The sequence below is a fragment of the Rhinopithecus bieti genome, unplaced genomic scaffold (assembly GCF_001698545.2).
Source record: "Rhinopithecus bieti isolate Rb0 unplaced genomic scaffold, ASM169854v2 scaffold_13400, whole genome shotgun sequence".
Taxonomy (NCBI): Eukaryota; Metazoa; Chordata; class Mammalia; order Primates; family Cercopithecidae; genus Rhinopithecus; species Rhinopithecus bieti.
The window spans coordinates 4366091-4383485 of record NW_016807991.1 but is presented as its reverse complement, the minus strand read 5'-3'; the positions used below and the strand labels follow the sequence as shown (position 1 = coordinate 4383485).

At 47.4% G+C, this 17395-nt stretch overlaps 1 protein-coding gene across 2 annotated transcripts in view; it reads left to right on the top strand.

The window, feature by feature from the left end:
* SRP68 (signal recognition particle 68) overlaps positions 1 to 17395 on the top strand; it is a 49300-nt gene that overhangs the window by 27213 nt on the left and 4692 nt on the right. Inside the window, exons 1-6 of one of the 2 annotated variants that reach the window (XM_017884729.1) lie at positions 4311 to 4399; positions 4943 to 5041; positions 7516 to 7580; positions 13643 to 13799; positions 14451 to 14545; positions 17193 to 17322. In XM_017884729.1, the coding sequence (XP_017740218.1) occupies positions 4982 to 5041; positions 7516 to 7580; positions 13643 to 13799; positions 14451 to 14545; positions 17193 to 17322 (507 nt within the window). In that variant the 5' untranslated portion in view covers positions 4311 to 4399; positions 4943 to 4981. Of the gene's footprint in view, positions 1 to 4310; positions 4400 to 4942; positions 5042 to 7515; positions 7581 to 13642; positions 13800 to 14450; positions 14546 to 17192; positions 17323 to 17395 lie in introns of those variants that run through there. The other variant, XM_017884728.1, reaches the window with a different exon arrangement.

Sequence of the window (17395 nt, the reverse complement as noted above, 5' to 3'; positions counted from 1 at the left end):
TTTATGTATATTTGTATATTCTCAAGTGAGATTTGTTTTCTTCTTTACCAGATTTCCATGTGTTTTTTCCTAAACCTCACTGGGCTGGGTAAGGTTTGATTCTTGTGCCCATAGTAAGGGTGTGGTTGGGAATGTGGTCAGACTTGCCTTGTGTGTCTCTTAGTCATACTACCACCTTCCAGCAATTTCCATAGACAAGTGAAAACAATCTGAGAATGTGCATTTTAAAGCAGGAGGTCTGTACCTCAGGACACACTGCAGCCCAGCTCAGTTTCCTCCGCACCAGTCAGCTTTGAAACAGCCTGAGGAGAGAACCTGAGACTGCAGAAAAGCCCATCCTGAAGGTTTCAAGTTTTGTAAAAGTTTACCTAGGATTGATTGGGTCGTTTGGACTAATCAGTAACATATTACTTCTGGGCTTAAGATTTCTCTCTGTCATAGGCGCACCTGGGAAAAGGTCTAGTCAGACCACAAATTTTTCTGCAGGAAGTTTGCCACTTGTGTTTAAGAGCACGTTCTGGTTGGTCCAGTGGCTGGTGGAGAAGGTCAGCGTACAGGTGGCCAGGAATCCTGCCTCTGCATATTGAGATGAGTTTCTTATTCCACCGTCCTTTCAGTAATCATCTTAGCCTCGAATATAGATTGATAGAATAAAAGTGTAAATAGCAAAATATATTGAAGGCTTCCTGTTTGGGGACATTTTGCCCTGCCCAGGGAGAATCATGAAAGCTTCTCCTTCAGAGATTAGTGGTCTGAGTCATTGCAGTGTGGGAGTCTTAAGAAAAACACAACTGGCGTAAGTCCTGCCCTTCAAATCGACTTTTTCCTTCATTGCTTTTTAAGATATTTGCAAAATTCCCAGTGGGAACGTAGAGCTTTGTGGGAGCAGTGGGGAGGTTTGCTGCTTTCAGCACCTCGATGTAGAGACTTAGTTAAAGGGAACAGAAGTAACGCGTGGCATTCAGGAGGTTTTCAACTTGAACTGTACCCTACCGACAGGAAAAGAGGCAAATCCTGTGTAGCTGGTAAGACGAAGTTCGCTCTTTTCTTGAACGCCTGTTGCCCCAATCACTTAACCCCACCTATCTGAGAAGGGTGTTGGTGGCATGTTTGTTGGATTGCATGGAATTAAAACGGGCACTATAGCTCATCCTTTCTGCTGAGAACATGGCTGTGGTATATGTGTGTTTCTATTTTGTTTTTGTTTTTGTTTTTTTGAGACAGGGTCTCACTGTGTCACCCAGGCCAGAGTGCAGTGGCACAATCTCAGCTCACTGCAACCTCCACCTCCTGGGCTCAGTTGGACCTCCCACCTCAGCCTCCCGAATAGCTGGGACCACAGGCATGCACCACCACACCTGGCTAATTTTTTTGCATTTTTTATAGAGATGGGGTTTTGTCATGTTGCCCAGGCTGGTCTTGAACTCCTGGACTCAAGCAATCCGCCCACCTCTGCCTCCCAAAGTACTGGGATTACAGGCGTGAGCCACTGCGTCCGGCGCCATGTGTGTTTCTTAAGCGGTGCCAAGTCCATTCACGTGTTTTTTGTTTTTTTTTTTTTAAGTTCTGGGATACATGTGCAGAACATGCAGGTTTGTTACAGAAGTGCAGAACATGCAGGTTTGTTACATAAGTATACATGTGCCATGGTGGTTTGCTGCACCTATCAACCCATCATCTAGGTTTTAAGCCCTGCATGTATTAGGTGTTTGTCCTAATACTCTCCCTCCCCTTGCCTCCTAGCCCCCACCATTCACATGTCTTACTCAAGTTTTTAAGCCCTCTAGATTCACATGTCTTATTCCAATTGCTGAGCATTATACAGTGGCACCATTCCACAGATTTGTACTTTGAAAAATTAGGCTAAGGCCAGGTGCGGTGGCTCACACCTGTAATCCCAGCACTTTGGGAGGCCGAGACGGTCGGATTCCACAAGGTCAGGAGATCGAGAGCCATCCTGTCTAAACGGTGAAACCCCGGTCTCTACTAACAAAATATACAAAACAAAACTAGCCGGACGACGGTGGCGGGCGCCTGTATAGTCCCGCTACTCGGGAAGGCTGAGTAGGAGCCAATGGCGTGACCCGGGAGCGGACAGATTGCGTGAGCTGAGATCCTCGGCACTCCTCCCGCCATGAGGTGGACAGAGCGAGACTTCCTGACTCAAAAAAAAAAACAAAAAAGAAGAAATTAGGCTAGTAAGTCGTTGAGAGTGATTCTAAGATCTGCTGCCGGGTGGCGGTGGCTCAGCCCTGTAATCCCCAGGCACTTTGGGAGGCCGAGGGCGGAAAGCGGGATCACAGGGTCAGGAGATCGGACCACCTGCCATCCTGGCTAACACGGTGAAACCCCGTCTCTACTAAAAATACAAAAAAAAAAAAATGCCGGGCGAGGTGGCGGGCGCCTGTAGTCCCAGCTACTCGGAGGCTGAGGCGGGAGAATGGCGGGAACCCGGCAGGCGGAGCTTGCAGTGAGCCGAGATCGCGCCACTGCACTCCAGCCTGGGTGACACAGCGAGACTCCGTCTCAAAAAAAAAAAAAAGAATCTTGCCAACCTGGGGTCAGCCAACAATATTCTGTAAAGTCTGCTCCAGTGCTGCATCGTCCAGTGCAGTAGCCACTCAACACATGTGGTTATTGAAATTTGAATTAACGAAACTTCCAGCCAGGTGCTGTGGCTCATACCTGTAATTCCAGCACTTTGGGAGGCCAAGGCAGGTGGATCACCTAAGGTCAGGAATTCGAGACCAGCCTGGCCAACATTGGGAAATAGCCAGGCGTGGTGGTGGGCACCTGTAGTCCCAGCTACTCAGGAGGCTGAGGCAGGAGGATCTCATGAACCCCGGAGGCGGTGGTTACAGTGAGCTGAGATCATGACACTTTACTCCATCCAGCCTGGGCAACAGAGCAAGACTCTGTCTCAAAAACATAATAAAAGATAAATTAATAAAACTTCCGAGTGCTCAGGTGTGCATTGGACAGTGCACGTAGAGGACATTGCCAGCAGCAGAGAGTTCTGTTGGACAGTGCTGCTCAGGTGGTTCCAGGAGGGAATGGTGGCTGTGTTTGCTTTACTCGATTTATAGGAAGAATGAGCCCCAGTTCGTTCCCAAGTTAGTGAACAACTACCTTGGGAAAGTCAAATAACTTGTAAGTGGAAAAGTATGTTTGATTTATATTGCGTAAGTTACAAGGAAGATTTTTTTTTTTTTCATGCTGGAGACTAAGAGAAGAAAAGATTCTTAAGAGAACTTTTAAGAAAAGCTTTCTTAAGAAAAAAGGTTTTCTTTTCTTTTCTTTTTTTTTTTTTTGAGACGGAGTCTCGCTCTGTCGCCCAGGCTGGAGTGCAGTGGCGCGATCTCGGCTCACTGCAAGCTCCGCCTCCCAGGTTCACGCTTTTCTCCTGCCTCAGCCTCCCGAGTAGCTGGGACTACAGGTGCTCGCCACCACGCCTGGCTAATTTTTTGTATTTTTAGTAGAGACTGCGTTTCACCATGTTAGCCAGGATGGTCTCGATCTTATGACCTTGTGATCCACCCACCTCAGTCTCCCAAAGTGCTGGGATTACAGGCGTGAGCCACCGTGCCCGGCCAAAAGGATTTTCTTTAAGCGCCCACCACCGCCACCCTGGTCTCAACCATCTCTTAAATGGGTAGGCAGTACTGGGTTTTCGTTTGAGCTTTCTTAGAGGTCAGTTGAATATTAAGACATTTTTTCAGATTGAGTGTTAATTTCTATGAGAAGTCAAATATCATAATGGAATGTTGATGTTTTAATTTCGCAGTGGGTCTGCCAGTCACACGGGTTCATCTCCTTTCTGCCTTTTGTCCATTTCTATCTGCTCGGTCAGATTCTTTGGGATGATAATGTGGCTTGGCAGGTATTCAAGTAGTGAATCACTTTCTCACCTACCCCAGCTGTGTAGCAGACAGGTGACGCCCAGTACTTGTGCAAAGACTGTCATCTCATGCGTGTCAACCTTGTCTGTCCTAAAAATTGTTCTCAGAGTAGTCATATGGAATATCTGAGTGCAGCATGTCTGTAGCAAAAAGAACTTAGTGTGATATTTAGGAGAACTTTTTTTTTTTTTTTTTTTTTGAGACAGAATCTCGCTCTGTCGCCCAGGTTGGAGTGCAGTGGCGCGATCTCTGCTCAGTGCAAGCTCCGCCCCCCAGGTTCACGCCGTTCTCCTGCCTTAGCCTCCTGTGTAGCTGGGACTACAGGCGCCCGCCACCACGCCTGGCTAATTTCTTTTTTGTATTTTTAGTAGAGATGGGATTTCACCATGTTAGCCAGGATGGTCTCGATCTCCTGACTTTGTGATCCACCTGTCTCAGCTTCCCAAAGTGTTGGGATTACAGGCGTGAACCATCGTGCCCGGTTGAGAACTGTCTTTTTGGTGGGTATTGATTAGTCATTTTTATTACTTGCTTGGACCTAAGAGAAATAATCTTTGAGTTGGGTTACATTTGTGAAAGGTAATTGTGTTGGCATACAGTAGAGCTTGGCAGTTTGTTCTGGAAGGAAGATAAGTGAAGTTCTGATGTGCTGTGCTTCAGTGTAGAGTGCCCCAAGGCCAGTCTGTAAGTCCCCTCAAGGGGTGCCAGGTCCTGAGCAGAGGGCGAAGCACTGCAGGGAAGTAGCAGGAACCTATGCTAGGAAGAGACGTAAAGCCTTTGCTAAGTCTCGGATCAGTTATGCAGACAGCTTTTTCAGCATGTTTACTTTTAAAAATATAACTCCCCTTTCCATATGAATAATGACTAAGGCTATAAGAAAACATTATATGGTAGAGAATAGTAACAATTAAAATGATGTCTGGTGTGGAGTGCGTGAGTGAGTGTGTGGTCTGGGGACTCCAGGTGTGCTTTTGCTCTCCTCCCATTAGATGACTATGGTTTGCTCAAAGGAAAGTCTCTTACTTTGATCTGCCCTTGTTTAGGCCGAAAGCGAAGAAACCAAGGAGCGCCTGTTTGAATCCATGCTCAGCGAGTGTCGGGATGCCATCCAGGTGGTTCGGGAGGAGCTCAAGCCTGATCAGGTAGGACCCTCAGCCGAACCCTGGCCCTTGCTCTGGGTAGGGGTCCAGGTCAGCCTGTGTCCCCTTCTCAGGTGGACCCCAGTGCTCTGAGTGCACTGTTCTCTTGGCCACTTTTTTTTTTTTTTTTTTTTTTTTTTTTTGAGGTGCTGTTGTCGGGACAAATAAGGGCTTCTGGGCTCCATCACACTGAGAAATTAATTCCTCCCTCCCCTGTTCCTCCTAGTGGTTTCCTGTATGGCCTATGAAGCCTGTGGCCTCAAATTCTGTCTCCAGGTGGACTTCTCCAGTGCCTCCTTTTTCGGAAAACACTGTCCCTGTGATTCATTCAGGCATCTAGGCTGAAAACCTCAGATCTATTTGTCTCTTTTGTCCCTGTCACCCAGCCCACTTTCTTCTCCATTTGCAGGGCTTCGTGCCTATTGTTGATTCGCCTGTTTCTATTAGCCTTTTCTCTTGTGCCTAGGCAACCGCAGAGGTCTCCTAATTGCTTCTTCTGTCTTGGTCCTGGTTCTCTTCTCCAGGCCTTTCCTTTGTGAAGTACAAATGGAATCTTTCTAAATCTAGTTTCCCTGTCTAATTTTTAAAAGCCCTGTGATTTCCTGCAGGGATTGAGCAGTGGCCTCCAAACTTTTATGCTGATAAACCCCATAGGCAGCATTGAGCCTGCACCACTGATGCATTTATTTATAAATTATATACCTTATTATTTGACTAATTTGTCATATATAAAATGCATTGAAATAAGGACTTTTTTGAATGAGATAAATAGAAATAGAAATCCTAATTTTCTTTTCATACTCAGACTCCCTGGGTTTTTTGTGCCCTACTTAGAGACCACTGGTCTCTCAGTTCAGACTTGAGCTGGTGTACAAACCTTCCCCAGTCTGTTCCCAGCCTTGTACTTCACTACATCCTTCTGAGTCCTCTCCCTCAAGCTGTTCCACTTACAGGCATCTCAGTAACGCCTTTCCCACCCAATGTGTTACACTGTTCTCATTCCCCTCCCTCCTCACACTTGGTTAATCTTTCCTGCCACTCTTCACTTGTCCAAACCCCATCTGTTTTTCAAGGTCCAGCTCATAGCTTGCCATTTCTGAAAAGCATATGCCTGCACCATCCTAGCCCACAGAGATCCCTGCAGTTTCTAATTATCTGATACTTGCAGCTATAAGTTTTGATAGTTAATTAAGTATTACCTCTTCATAAAAACTTACTTTTATTGTGGTAAAAAAGCATTAAACATAAAAGATACCACCTTAACCATTTTTAAGTGCACGGTTCAGTGGTAAGTAAATACATTTATAATGTATAATCATCACCACCAGTCCATCTCCAGAACTCTCTGCATTTTGGAAAATTGAAACTCTGAACCCATTAAACAACAATAACTTCACGTGTTGCCTTGCAACTATTTTTTTTTCAGCATCTGCCGCAAAGCCTGAAGTATGAACTTTGTTTTGAATCACTGCTTTCTCTAAGGAGTCGCCTGCTTCCTTGCCCCGTTAAGCTGCCTTTATGTATTGTGCTTCCCTTCATCGACTTAACAGAGGTGCCTACAGAGTCCTAGCCCCTGTCACTGTCACTCACCTTGAATGCATAGCAGTTGGGAGACACCTCACAGAATGTAAGGAATGTGGTGCAGCAAAGGCTCATTCATTTCCTGTTGCTGCAATCATATTACCACAAACTTAATGGCTTGAGATGATACAAATGTATTATCTTATGCTTCTAGAGGTCAGAAATGTAGTGGGTTCACAGGGCTGTGTTCCTTTAGAAGCCCTAGGGGAATCCTTTTCCAGTATTCCCAAGAATACATCGCCTGGCTTCTAGCAGCTGCCTGTAGTCCTTGGCTTGTGGCTCTCCATTTGTGCTTCAAAGTGATCAGCTCCTCTCCCCTCTGCTTCCATTCCTTCATCATCTCCAGCTCTGACCCATCTGCCTTCCTCTTCTCAGGACCCTGGGATTACACTGGGCCCACCCAGATAATTCAGAGATCCTTAATCACATCTGTAGAGTCTCTTTTACCATATATGGTAACATCTTCACAGATTCCACGGAGTCTAGCATGTAGACATCTCTGGGGTACATTATTCAGCCAGCCACAAAAGGCAGGTTCTGACAGCACAAGGAGTGGAACTGGGATCTGTGGCATAGATCTTCACACAGAGCCGTGGACTGTGGAATGTCTGATTTTAATGCTTTGGGGTTAGGCACTGGGAGGAGTAGACAGGAAGTCTCATCTGGCCATTACTCTCAATTCTCTTATTTGAGGGCAGTTTTTAGATGCCAGTGGCAATTTGAGTGCCACTGTCGTTCTAGATTATGTCAAGTAGTAGATCTTTGATATTTGAGGACTCTTGTCTTACTAGAGTCTGTGTCTATGTTCAGGGCACTTTGGAGACCCCACCATTGCATGAGGTGGCCAGAGTGACAGCATCAGTTGCTTTACTTTTTACCTGTTTCACTTTCTGCAGAAACAGAGAGATTACATCCTTGAAGGAGAGTCGGGGAAGGTGTCTAATCTTCAATACTTGCATAGGTAAGGGTTATTTTAATTTTCTACTTTTAATATTGTTAAAATACCATTTGAACAAAAGAGTATATGTAATATTTATGTATATTTACATTTATAATTTCTTTTTTTTTTGTTTTTTTTTTTTGAGACAGGGTCTAGCTCTGTCGCCCAGGCTGGAGTGCAGTGATGTGATCTCAGCTCACTGCAGTCTCAACGGCCCGGGCTCAATCAGTCTTCTCACCTTAGCCTCCCACTGAGTAGCTGGGACTACAGGCATGCCCCACTACACCTGGCTAATTTTTTAATTTTTTTTTGTAGAGATGGGGTTTTGCCATGTTGCCCGGGCTGGTCTCGAACTCCTGGACTCAAGCAATCTGCCTGTCTCAGCCTCCCACAGTGCTGGGATTACAGGCGTGAACCGCTTCACCTGGCTTACATTTATAATTTCTTAATGCATAAAAATGCGAATGCATGTATGTCCATTTTATCAAATGAATATACATGCTATATTTACATTTTATTTTATATACCTAATTTAAGATTTTTACATAGCTTAACTAGAACACAGCCAGGCACAGTGGCTCATGCCTGTAATCCCAATACTTTAGGAGGTTGAGATAAATGGATTGCTTGAGCTCAAGAGTTTGAATTAGCTGGGTGTGATGGTGCACACCTGTGGTCTCAGATACTCCAGAGGCTCGGGTGGGAGGATCCCCTGAGCCTGTGCAGTTCAAGGCTGCAGTCAGCCATGATCATGATCATGTCACTGCATTCCAGCCTGATATAGCCCTGACTCAAAATTCTCAAAAAAACAAAAACAAGAACACAACCAGTGTTTGAAGCTCCCTGCGGCCCTTTCCTCATTTCCTTCCACTCCTGGAGCTAACTGCTCTCCTTCCCAGTGCCAAACTCTGGAAGTTGGTCTCTGTGTTTTGAATGTGTTACAGTTGTCCATTTCATATTGAAGTTTAATTCCAACTCAAGTTTAACTCCATCCAGAGTTTATTTTTGTGTAAGGTCAGGATCTGCTTCACTTTCTTCCATAAAGATAGTAGTTTGTTCTAGTATGATTCATTGACTACATTGTCTCCCCGCTGATCTGCAGCGCCAGCCCTGCCAGGCATGTGTCCCATTTTCTCCATGTGTGTTCTTTCTCTGAACTCTTCTGCTCCATTGATTTGTCTGTACTTGGACCAGCACAGTGCATTATAACTTTGTGCCAATCTCAACATCTGATAGAGCAAGTTCTCCTCGCCAGGTTTGTCCTCGGGGGTATCTTGACTATTCTTGTTCCTTTCCTCTTTCATCATATATATTTTAAAGTCACATCGTCCCAGCAGTTTAGGCAGCCAAGGCAGGTGGACTACTTGAGTTCAGGCATTCAAGACCAGCCTGGGTGAAACCCCATCTCTGCAAAAAAAAAAAAAAAAAAAATTTTTTTTTTTTTTTTTTGGACTGAGTCTCGCTCTGTTGTCCAGGCTGGAGTGTGGTGGCACGATCTCGGCTCACTGCAACCTCTGCCTCCCAGATTCAAGCAATTCTTGTGCCTCAGCCTCCCGGAGTAGCTGGGATTACAGGCACCCACCACCACGCCCAGCTAATTTTTTTGTTATTTTTAGTAGAGATGGGGTTTCACCATGTTGGTCAGGCTGGTCTTGAACTCCTGACCTCAAGTGATCTGCCCACCTCAGCCTCCCAAATTGCTGGGATTACAGGCATGAACCACCACACCTGGCCAAAAAAAATTTTTTTATTAACCAGGCATGGTGGTATATGCCCATAAGTCCCAGCTACTTGGGAGGCTTTGGTGAGAGAATTGCCTGAGCCCACAAGATCTAGGCTGCAGAGAGCCATGACCCTGCTACTCCACTCCAGCCTGAACAACAGAGTGAGACTCTGTCTCAAATGAATAAAGTAAAATCACCTCGTCAAGTTTCTTTCTTTCTTTTTTTTTTTTTTTTGAGACAGAGTCTCGCTCTGTAGCCCAACCTGGAATGCAGTGACGTGATCTCAGCTCACTGCAACCTCAACCTTCCAAGTCCTGGTTCAAGCAATTCTCCTGCCTCAGCCTCCCAAGTAGCTGGGATTACAGGCACACGCCACCATTCTCAGCTAATTTTTTGTATGTTTAGTAGAGACAGGGTTTCACCATGTTGGCCAGGCTGGTCTTGAACTCTTGACCTCGTAATCCGCCTGCCTTGGCCTCCCAAAGTCCTGGGATTGCAGGCGTGAGCTACCGTGCCCAGCAAGTTTCATTTTTTAAAAAGATGATTCATTTTGTTTTACAGAAGAGAGGAAGAGTGACATATTTTTGGAATGGACAGGGAGAAGATAGTTAGTTGGGAAAACTCCACTTCCCATCAGATTCTCTTTTCCATCTGACCTTGAAATTGTGATTCTTAGTCACTGCTTGTAATTTATATGGTGAGCCTGACAATATCCTTAGCCATTCCCCTGCCCCTCTCCATATTCCTGTAAGAGCAAAACCACAAAAACTCCCTTCTTTACCCTTAAACTTCACCTTAGGAGTTTTATTTTAGGTGAATGTCAAATTCACACGAAATGTCCTGCCAGAGGACTCAGCAAGAATGGCCCTTAAATGTTGTCTGTTTCAACAGCCAATGAGAAAGGTGAGGTTCCAGGAGGTTAAGTGATGTGTTTGTAGTTAACAGCCACAAAGAATCAGGAGTTAGTCTAACTTCCTAACCTTGAAAAGACCCTTTGAAACATTCAACAAGGCTTAGGAGACTTTTGAAATTTTGAAGCCCCCTTGCCCGTGGATTCATTTTCCCACCTGAAGGTATAGCTGGTGTCACACCATGAATTTCAGTTAGGTCAGAGGCCAGCTTTGGGGTAAACTGATGAATCAGGAATCAGGCTGCTTTTTTTTATTCCCCCCCAAGACAGGATCTTTCTCTGTTGTCCAGGCTAGAGTGCAGTGGTACAGTCACAGCTTATCGCAGCCACAACCTTCTGGGCTCAAGCAGTCCTCCCACCTCAGCCTCCCAAGTAGCTGGGACTATGTGTGCCACCATGCCCAACTAACTTTTTGTATTTTTTGTAGAGACAGGTTTTTGGCATGTTCAGGCTGGTCTTGAACTCCTGGACTCAAGCAGTCTGTCTGCTTTGGCCTCCCAAAGTTTTGGGAATACAGGCATGAGCCCCATGCCCGGCCCCGCTTTTGTGTTTCAGTAAACCTTTGGAAAGCTGTATCTAAATTCCTGTATCATTTTGTGTGTAATGTTTCTTTGTTTTGAGTCTGGTTTCTGCAAAGCTTTTTAGGAAAATCCATCTCATGACCTTCTCTCCTGTTTCTCAGAAGCATCCACTTTTAATTCGTTTAACACATTTCTGTGGGACTTACCTCAGTATCTCTAAATAACTTGCAGATTTGGGATTTCATCATTTTGTACCTTTCCACTGTTAACCCTGTCTCACTCTTCCACTCTGCTTCTCCCTGCCTTAACCCTTCCTGACTCCCACCTAACATTGCTGACACCATCTAAGAGCTCCTTTGTGTTCTCTGAATGTTTTGTTTTTGGTTTTTGAGACAGAGTTTCACTCTTGTGGCTCAGGCTGGAGTGCAAAGGTGTGATCTCGGCTCACCACAACCTCTGCCTCCTGGGTTCAAGCAATTCTCCTGTCTCAGCCTCCTGAGTAGCTGGTATAACAGGCGCACACCACCACGCCCAGCTAATTTTTAGCCACTGCGCCTGGCCTTTTTTTTTTTTTGAGATGGAGTCTCGCTATGTTGCCCAGGCTGGAGTGCAGTGGCGTGATCTCGGCTTACTGTGACCTCTGCCTCCCAGATTCAAGCCGTTCTCCTGACTCAGCCTCCCTAATAGCTGGGATTACAGGCGCATGCTACCATGCCTGGCTAATTTTTGTATTTTTTTGTAGAGATGGGGTTTTGCCATGTTGGCCAGGCTGGTCTTGAACTCCTGACCTCAAGTAATCCACCTGCCTCAGCCTCCCAAAGTGCTGGGATTATAGACATGAGCTACCGTGCCCAGCTGAATGTTATTTTTAAAGATAGAGTGTCTCATTCTAATTTCACAACTGCACAGCCTTCCATTATCTTTCTGGGGTTATTAATAATCATTTTTTGAAGTTCTTCTCACTGCAAAGTGTGGTTTCTCCTGCTTGTTTATTTTTCCCTCTTGGTTCTGGCCTCTTCCTTCTTGGTAGAGGCTTTCCTTAATTAAACGCCTAGTGATCTTTGGTCATCCACTCCTGTTGAAGGGTGTGGCTTGTCAGATGCAAGCTTTACATATACACATGAGGCTCATCTTGGTGTGTCTGGCTCTGCCCTTCCACCAAGGACTCCAACTCCAGAATCTTGTAGGGTTTCTGTTGCACTGTTCAGATCTCTGGGATATACCAGGCTGCTGTTGTTCTGGAAGCCGAGCAGAGAAGAGACCAATGGGTCAGTGCTTAGAACTTGACAGTCCCTGGATCTTATGCTCATTTTGGAGCCCTTGACCTCAGCTGTGCTGGTGTCCTCTGCCCACAGTATCTTTTGTATCCTCTCTAAGCTGTGGCCTCTGATCTGCTGGAGTGGGATGGGGCTCTAGAGACCAAAGTGCTACTTAAACAGAGTTTAAACAGTTAACATGTTTTTAGCCCCAAATATTAAAAGGACTTGCCAGGTGGTACAGTTAAAATAGTCTCTGCAGTTTATACACATGGTTAGTATGCATAACCACCCCAAGCGATTATACCTTGGTATTTTCTGAGCAGAGAAGGCCCTCAGATGAGTAGGAACAGCTGCAGTGGGAGGACACTGGCCTTGTAGTGTGAGCTAGTCAGGGAAGTAGGCCTTGCTCCAGAAACTGGCTCGCCATCCATGGCCCATCTCTTTTTTTTTTTTTCATTTGAGACAAGGTCTCACTGTCACCCAGGCTGGAGTGCAGTGGTGCAATCTTGGCTCACTGCCACCTTTGCCTCCCGGGCTCAGGTGATCCTCCCACCTCAGCCTCCTGAGTAGCTGGGACCAGAGGCATGAGCCACCATACCTGGCCAATTTTTCTTTTTCTTTTTTCTTTTTTTTGAGATGGAATCTCACTCTGTCGCCCAGGCTGGAGTGCAGTGGCGCGATCTCGGCTCACTGAAAGTTCCACCTCCTGGGTTCACACCGTTCTCCTGCCTCAGCCTCCCAAGTAGCTAGGACTACAGGTGCCCGCCACCACGCCTGGCTAATTTTTTGTACTTTTAGTATAGACAGGGTTTCACCATGTTAGCCAGGATGGTCTCGATCTCCTGATCTCGTGATCCGCCTGCTGCAGCCTCCCAAAGTGCTGGGATCACAGGCATGAGCCACCACGCCCAGCCCACCCCACCTTTTTTTTTTTTGAGACGGAGTCTCGCTCTGTCGCCCAGGCTGGAGTGCAGTGGCGTGATCTCGGCTCACTGCAAGCTCCGCCTCCTGGGTTCACGCCATTCTCCTGCCTCAGCCCCCCGAGTAGCTGGGACTACAGGCACCGCCACCTCGCCCGGCTAGTTTTTTGTATTTTTTTTAGTAGAGACGGGGTTTCACCGTGTTAGCCAGGATGGTCTCGATCTCCTGACCTCGTGATCCACCCGTCTCGGCCTCCCAAAGTGCTGGGATTACAGGCTTGAGCCACTGCACTCGGCCCCCCCCGCCCCCTTTTTTTTTTAATTTTAGAGTCAAGGTTTTGCTGTCTTGCTCAGGCTGGAGTGCAGTGGTGTGATCATAGCTCACTGCTGCCTTGAATACCCAGGCTCAAGCAATCTCCTGCCTCATGAGTTGCTGGGATCCCACTCTGTGTGTTTGTGTGTGTGTTTGTTTCCTCCACTGTGTGTTTCTTGAAAAAGGATGCAGAAGGTATAAATCAAGCTAAAAATCAAATTTTGTGATAGGGTCCTATACAGGTCCCCTGCAAAATTGCCACTGGATAGTAGCCAAATGGAGGGTCCATTGAAGCCCAGGCCAATTGCCCTGCTGTGGCCACACCCCCACCCGCCCCCCACTTCTTCTAGGTCAGCCCCAACTCATAGTGCAGTCCTCCTCCCAGTTCCTCTGCTTCTCTTGAGTATAACTTGAGTTGACTTATGGTGCATTCCAGCTACCTGACTTATATCAAACTGTCAACGGCAATCAAGCGTAATGAGAACATGGCCAAAGGTCTGCAGAGGGCTCTGCTGCAGCAGCAGCCAGAGGATGACAGCAAGCGCTCCCCCCGGCCCCAGGACCTGATCCGGCTCTATGACATCATCTTACAGGTGACCGTTGAGGACCGGGAAGGCAAGGGCCTGTCATTTTCCTTTGCCCGTGTCTGGCACAAAATGACTTAACTTTGCATCACGAAAGGACTGTGACAAGCAGGACCTGTTAGTAGCTGGGAAAAGAAAGGTCTTACACCAGTTCTGCAGTCTGTGAGCCACTACCTCTCAGACATGTTGATCTGTAGAGAATAGTGACCCCAGGTCATCACTGAGCACTTCACCTGTGTAAAATGCTCCTAGGTGCCACAGAGCATCTGAGACCTGAGTCCATGCCATCTTGGCCCCCAGGGAGTTGGTCAGTCAGTAGGACTGTGAGACACACACAGTCAAGGCATCTGAGTAGATGCTAAGCAAAATAAAAGCTCAGAGCTGGAACAGATCCCTTCCAGCTGAGATGGGCCAAGAAGTCTCTGAAGGCAGGTGAGCTAAGAGTTGAGTTGTAAAGGACAAATATGTTTCCAAGATCAGAGAGGGGAATGGAGGTGACACCAGGTGTGGCTGCTGCCAGGTCACTTCACAGGCTTTTCCCCACTGTATTGACCTCGGGCTTTTTTTTTCTCACCCTTATCCGTTCTTACAAGGTCTTCTGTCAAAAATTCAATCTAAGATCTTCTCTTCATGAATTTTCTTGTTGCATCTGTTGTACAGAATCTGGTGGAATTGCTCCAGCTTCCTGGTTTAGAGGAAGACAAAGCCTTCCAGAAAGAGATAGGCCTCAAGACTCTGGTGTTCAAAGCTTACAGGTAACGTCCCATGGGATAGGCAGAGTTTTCCTCTGCCTCCCAGGTTCTGTAAGCACTGGGAGCATGACCCAGCCCGTAGCAGTTGGAATCGTTGGCCTTGAGTGTATGTGTTACCTTGCCTGTGGTCACAGGAAGGTCAGCCCAGCATATTCAAGGGGAGTTTCTAAAAGCTGTGGCCAGTAGTGGCCAGTGATGATGTCTGCCGTTTGGCCAGGTCAGGGAGAGTGGAGCACACGTGTTAAACTTGGCTTCCTCGCTGGGCGCATTGGCTCACACTTGTAATCCCAGAACTTTGGGAGGCCGAAGCGGGTGGGTCACCTGTGGTCGGGAGTTTGAGACCAGCCTGACCAACGTGGAGAATCTCCATCTCCATTAAAAATACAAAATTAGCCGGGCGCAGTGGCTCACGCCTGTAATCCCAGCACTTTGGGAGGCCGAGGCGGGTGGATCACAAGGTCAGGAGATGGAGACCATCCTGGCTAATACGGTGAAACCCCGTCTCTACTAAAAATACAAAAAATAGCCAGGCGTGCTGGTGGGCACCTGTAGTCCCAGCTACTCGGGAGGCTGAGGCAGGAGAATGACGTGAACCTGGGAGATGGAGCTTGCAGTGAGCCGAGATCGCACCATTGCACTCCAGCCTGGGCGACAAGATTGAAACTCCATCTCAAAAAAAAAAACTTGGGGCCGGGAGCGGTGGCTCAAGCCTGTAATCCCAGCACTTTGGGAGGCCGAGGCGGGCGATCACAAGGTCAGGAGATCGAGACCATCCTGGCTAACACGGTGAAACCTCGTCTCTACTAAAAAATCCAAAAAAAAAACTAGCCGGGCGAGGTGGCGGGCGCCTGTAGTCCCAGTTACTCGGGAGGCTGAGGCAGGAGAATGGCGTAAACCCGGGAGGCGGAGCTTGCAGTGAGCTGAGATCTGGCCACTGCACTCCAGCCTGGGCGACAGAGCGAGACTCCGTCTCAAAAAAAAAACAAAAACTTGTCTTCCTCTACTTTCCTCCTCCCTCCCAGGGGAAAAGGGGCACGCCTTGAAAGGGTGTTAATTAGCGGAACCAGAGTGGCCAGTTCAAGGAACTTGAACTAACTCGGGATAAAGCTAAGCTCGGTTTCTTTTTTTTTTTTTTTGAGATGGAGTTCACTCTTGTTGCCCATGTCGGCTCACCGCAACCTCCGCCTCCTGGGTCCAAGCGATTCTTCTGCCTCAGCCTCCTGAGTAGCTGAGATTACAGGCATGTGCCACCACACCCGGCTATTTTTTTTTAATATTTTAGTAGAGACGAGGTTTCTCCATGTTGGCCAGGCTGGTCTCGAACTCCCGACTTCGGGTGATTCACCCACCTCGGCCTCCCAAAGCGCTGGGATTACAGGTGTGAACCACCGTGCCCAGCCTAAACTCAGTTTNTTTTTGAGATGGAGTTCACTCTTGTTGCCCATGTCGGCTCACCGCAACCTCCGCCTCCTGGGTCCAAGCGATTCTTCTGCCTCAGCCTCCTGAGTAGCTGAGATTACAGGCATGTGCCACCACACCCGGCTATTTTTTTTTAATATTTTTAGTAGAGATGGGGTTTCTCCATGTTGGTCAGGCTGGTCTCGAACTCCCGACTTCGGGTGATTCACCCACCTCGGCCTCCCAAAGCGCTGGGATTACAGGTGTGAACCACCGTGCCCAGCCTAAACTCAGTTTCTTTCTTTTTTTTTTTTTTTTTTTGAGACAGAGTTTTGCTCTGTCGCCCAGGCTGGAGTGCAGTGGCCGGATCTCAGCTCACTGCAAGCTCCGCCTCCCGGGTTTACGCCATTCTCCTGCTTCAGCCTCCCGAGTAGCTGGGACTACAGGCGCCCGGCTAGTTTTTTTGTATTTTTTAGTAGAGACGGGGTTTCGCCATATTAGCCAGGATGGCCTCGATCTCCTGACCTCATGATCTGCCCGTCTCGGCCTCCCAAAGTGCTGGGATTACAGGCTTGAGCCACCGCGCCCGGCTAAACTCAGTTTCTTAAATGACTTGTGTCATTTATAACTTGTAAGTAGGCTGGGTAGCACAATGGGGCCCAGCCAGGATGGAAGGCAGAGCCCCATGCATTCTTGCCCTTCCTCTTCTGGCCCTCACATGCCAGTGTGCTCTGCTGCTCCAGCGTGCCCCATCTTCACTCCATGGTCCCTTCTGTCCTCTCAGGGACCAGCAGCGCTCAGTGTCTGCTGAGCCCAGGAGACGAATTTGACTCAGAAAGAACCTTGTGTGGGTTTTGTGTTTGGAAAGCGATGAGCAGAGATGAATGATTGCGACTTGGGTGTGTGGATCCGGGTGGGATTTCTGTTTGGGCTGGGCAGCATTCTTCCTTCCTTCTTGTCCTGGCCTCACCATGCTCCTTTTGGGAACTGTTTCTCCTCTGCAGGGTCAGTCAGTCAGTAAAAAACCATGGCTCACTGTTGGGCCTACCTGGGCAATCTCTGACTGCTGGGAAGCATCTCTGCAGGGTAGCCTACAAATCTGAACACTTCCCATGAAGGGGGCTCCCATGCAGTGATCCCACGTTAAGAAACCTGTTACCAAATGTAAAATTTCACCTAAACTGCAAGGAAAGCCTTGGTCTTGGGTAATTGCTGCTTTAGAATATTGTGGCTCTTTTCCCCTCCCCATTAGGTGTTTTTTCATTGCTCAGTCCTATGTGCTGGTGAAGAAGTGGAGCGAAGCCCTTGTCCTGTATGATAGAGTCCTGAAATATGCAAACGAAGTAAATTCTGATGCTGGCGCCTTCAAGAACAGCCTAAAGGTGAGACGTTGGCCTCTCCTTGTTTGCAAGCCCTGGCAGGCTATGGAGTCGGCTGTGGAGGAGCTGCGAGGGT